The 3,680-nt window shown below is 28.9% G+C and overlaps 1 protein-coding gene across 1 annotated transcript; it reads left to right on the top strand.

Annotated features, from left to right (window-relative positions):
- Positions 1-2,142: 2,142 nt before the first annotated feature.
- LOC141531890 (uncharacterized) lies at positions 2,143-3,325 on the top strand. Its single transcript, XM_074249972.1, has 4 exons — positions 2,143-2,398; positions 2,610-2,855; positions 2,923-3,087; positions 3,192-3,325. Exons 1-4 carry the CDS (start codon positions 2,386-2,388, stop codon positions 3,266-3,268), a joined length of 501 nt encoding a protein of 166 aa, XP_074106073.1. The 5' UTR covers positions 2,143-2,385; the 3' UTR covers positions 3,269-3,325.
- Positions 3,326-3,680: the final 355 nt, after the last annotated feature.

Below are 3,680 nucleotides of genomic sequence, written 5' to 3'. Positions count from 1 at the left end.
GATGAGAATGGAGAAGGGTGTAAAGTTTCTGGTCGTGTCTTTTTCCCAGCAAACGAACCACCGGTATTTACAATTAGCAAAAATCCCAAGAAAAACAAACATAACCATCCCAAATTTGAAGAGATAGTCGAGGTTCATAAATTGAAAGTTGCCATGAAAGAATCGGCGAAGAGTTTACCTGTTGGAGGCCAATTAAATGTGGCGTATCAAGCATTGATTCCTGAGTAAGTTTTTTTTTTTCATGTTTAGACAAGCAACCTTGTAGTCACTCGTAACTGCCGAAACTTGTTAACTATGAATAGAAAAAATTTTGCTTAATTAAATAATAAATTTGTTAAATTGGACTGTACTTTCTTAACTATTGACATTCTTAAAGATATAAGCTCATCCGGTTGTTACACTTATTAAGAGTTTTCATTTAAGTTCCCACATGCATTGTTGATATATTTATCATATATACATATATATAATATTTATATCAAAAATTGATGTGGGTACTCAAATGAAAGGTCTCGATGAGTGTAACATCGGGAAGAGCTTATATTTCTAAAAGTGTCAATAGTTCATAAGATACAAGGTTATTTCTTAATTATGTAGCTAGAATTTTCAAATGCAGCATTACTTATCATAATAAATGAACTATCGGTGGGAATTATATGAAATCTTAAAGAGGTACAAATTCAAGTCAAGACATTTGCAATTACACTACAATTTCACTAAAAAAAACCGGTTTCATCATATGACATATTTGACTATCCTGGAGACAAAATTTTCTTATTTTCTTAATTTTTTTCTTTAATCAAGTTCATGATTTTATCAATGCACTAATTTATACTTCAGTCATTTCCTGGCAACAGTAAAAACTCCATATGCGAAAATTCGGAGTCAATTTGGACGAGATCTTCGAAAGAACATTCCAAAAAATCCAAAAACATTCCAGGAATATGGAGATTTCCTTGGGACAACGGATGGAAAAAAACTATTATCCTATCTGACACAAAGAGATAAGTCGGTGCCACCTTTAAATTGTCAGATTGAAAGCTCATGGATCGGTGATGGGATTAAAAAATGTCTTGTCTTCTGGAGTGCTGGAGTTACCAATGCAATCGACAAAACATCACCGATCCATATCGATGGAACTTTTCGATTAAAACCGAATTTTCCCAAAGGAAATAATTTTAAGCCCTATCAGCTTTTGATTATTTCCGGTAATTATAAAAATAAGGTAAAAATAATAGCTTTAAATATATCATTTCTTCTTATATTTTTTCAAATATATTTTTTGTTATTATAAAAATTTTTTTCCAAAAGAAAAGCAAAATAAAAATGATAACAAACTTTTAAACTTGATATTTAAAAATGAATTATAATTATTGTTAGTTTTAATTTTTTAATTGCATGAATGTATCCTTTATTTGTTTTCCTTTACTAATTTTATTATTTATTTTTAGACTGTCCCGGTTGTTTACTTTGTACTGCCCAATAAGGAGCAAACAACTTACAAAGTTTGTCTACAATATTTCAAAGATGAAATTTGTCCAGGATGGCACCCACAAGCGATTGTATCAGATTGAGAAACTGCAATTCGAAACGAGGTGCAAGCTATCTTTCCAGCTGCAGATTTGATTGGTTGCTTTTTTCACTATACCCAAGTGAGTTTTCATCTCAATTTTCGAAATTATTTTGAGATATTAACTCTGCATGATTTTTTAAATTCCAAACTATTTCTATTTTTATTTGTATACCAATATGTAAAGTTGTATACTGATTGAAAATTTAACTTGACTTAAGAACAACAATCTTGAGCTAAGAACACCATTTTGAAGAAAATGAATTTCTTGAGTCAAGAGAAAAAGTTCTTAAGTCAAGAAAATTTTCTTAGATTAAGTTTTTTTCTTCTTGACTCAAGAAATATATCTTCTTCAAAATGATGTTCTAGGTTCAAGATTCTTGCTTTTTGTTTAGCCAAGTTAAATTTTTATCAGTGTAGTGTCAAATAGTTCATATAAATATTACATTTATTCATCATAATTTTTATGAATAATTAATCAGGCAATTCAACGTAATTGGCAAAAGAAAGGTCTTTTGAAGTCATTAAAATCTAATTATGAAGCGGACATTATTAAGAAACAAATAATGGCATTACCACTAGCTCCAGCTAAAGAAATTAATGCATTGTTCATTCACATCATTAATAAGGCTTCACCTGAAGTCGCTTGCATTTTAAATGATTTTTTTGGGTATGTATATTAGGAGTGGTTATGCAACATTGGGCCTGATAATTTGTCAGTCTTTGGTAAACCTAAGCTCCGAACTAACAATCCGTCTGAAGCAATCAATCGTTATATAAATAGATTCCTCTATCAAATTAAAAAGCCGACAGCGATGCAGTTTACAAGTATGTATATAATGTTATACATTATTTTTTGTTTGTAAATAATATTCTGTCTTATTTAATTAATTTTGAAAAGTTTTGCTTTCAATTATCGTAAGCCTAAACTATTTATCATTTTTTTGCAATATTATAAAGTAATAGCTTTATTTCCTACAATATTAATCCATTAATATTTTCTTCTTTCAAATAATAAAATTATTGTTATAATTTTCAGAAGTTCTTGTTTCATCTGTTGTCAAAGCAGATCATCAAATAATTAGCCTTTCTTTGAGCAAAGAAAAAGCCTATGTCAGACAATCCGATTCACAAGTAATTAGTAATCGTCCAGCTACTTTAGGTTCCAATCTGAACATTCTTTGGAATAACTTAAAGACGGGTACGATTACAATTAAAGCGTTCTTTGAACAGTGTTCTATACGCCAAAACAAAGTGCACTTAAGGAAAAATATTGTTAAATTGAGTATGTGAAATTTTTGACACCTTTTAGCTTTTTTCATACTTTTTATTATTGATTTCTAATATTTTAGGTACAAATGCGACTTTTACGTGGCCTCCTGGGAAAACGACGCTATGGATTTGGGCCCATATTAGTCGAGGGCCAATTAATCAGTTGCACCTAGATGGTGTTCAGTACTTAACACCCCAAATGCATCAAGAATTAATCCCTATTGTTAGGCAAAATTTGAAAATCGGTAATTACACACAAATTTAGAAATAGATTCTATTCTTTTGTTTAATACATAAATTTTGTAACCAACACATAAATAAACAAATATTAATAATGTTTTTATTACAGTAATGGAAAATGCCGGAAAAGTGCTGTTCGACCATCTTGTTCAAATCCAGATTACGCGTAAAGTGGAAAAGGAATAATATGACATCTACGATTTGGAAAATACATGTTTTTATCTTTCATTTTATCTTAAAAGATTTAATTATGACTTATCTTAAGTAATTTTATTATATTTATTATTCAATATAATTAATAAAATATTGTGCAAAACAGTTGAGCTGATCCAAATGGTTGTCTCTTATTGAATAAAATTTGGATATTCTCCCATAAATTTTTACTAATAACCTTAGTATAATTTTCACAACTTTGATAATTTCATTTTAAATTTTAATCGAAAAAATAGTTATCGATTTTATACTATAAAAATAAAGGAAGTATATTTTATTAAAAAAAATAAAACTTTATTTTAAATTTATTCAAATTATTCAGCAAATGTTATTAATTTAAATTGTACCCTGGGAATATGCGCCGCGCAAATTCCTCAAGAAAATT

Source organism: Cotesia typhae, unplaced genomic scaffold, assembly GCF_013202065.1.
Source record: "Cotesia typhae breed Kobodo isofemale line unplaced genomic scaffold, CoteBio_Ctyphae contig_50, whole genome shotgun sequence".
NCBI classification, from domain to species: domain Eukaryota; kingdom Metazoa; phylum Arthropoda; class Insecta; order Hymenoptera; family Braconidae; genus Cotesia; species Cotesia typhae.
This window is presented reverse-complemented; position numbering and strand designations above follow the sequence as displayed.

Excerpts from the sequence above, each read along its gene's own strand:
- LOC141531890 (XM_074249972.1), top strand. Across the intron at positions 2,856-2,922 it reads GAAAAATATTGTTAAATTGA|GTACAAATGCGACTTTTACG; the intron begins GTATGTGAAATT and ends CTAATATTTTAG. Across the intron at positions 3,088-3,191 it reads TAGGCAAAATTTGAAAATCG|TAATGGAAAATGCCGGAAAA; the intron begins GTAATTACACAC and ends TTTTTATTACAG.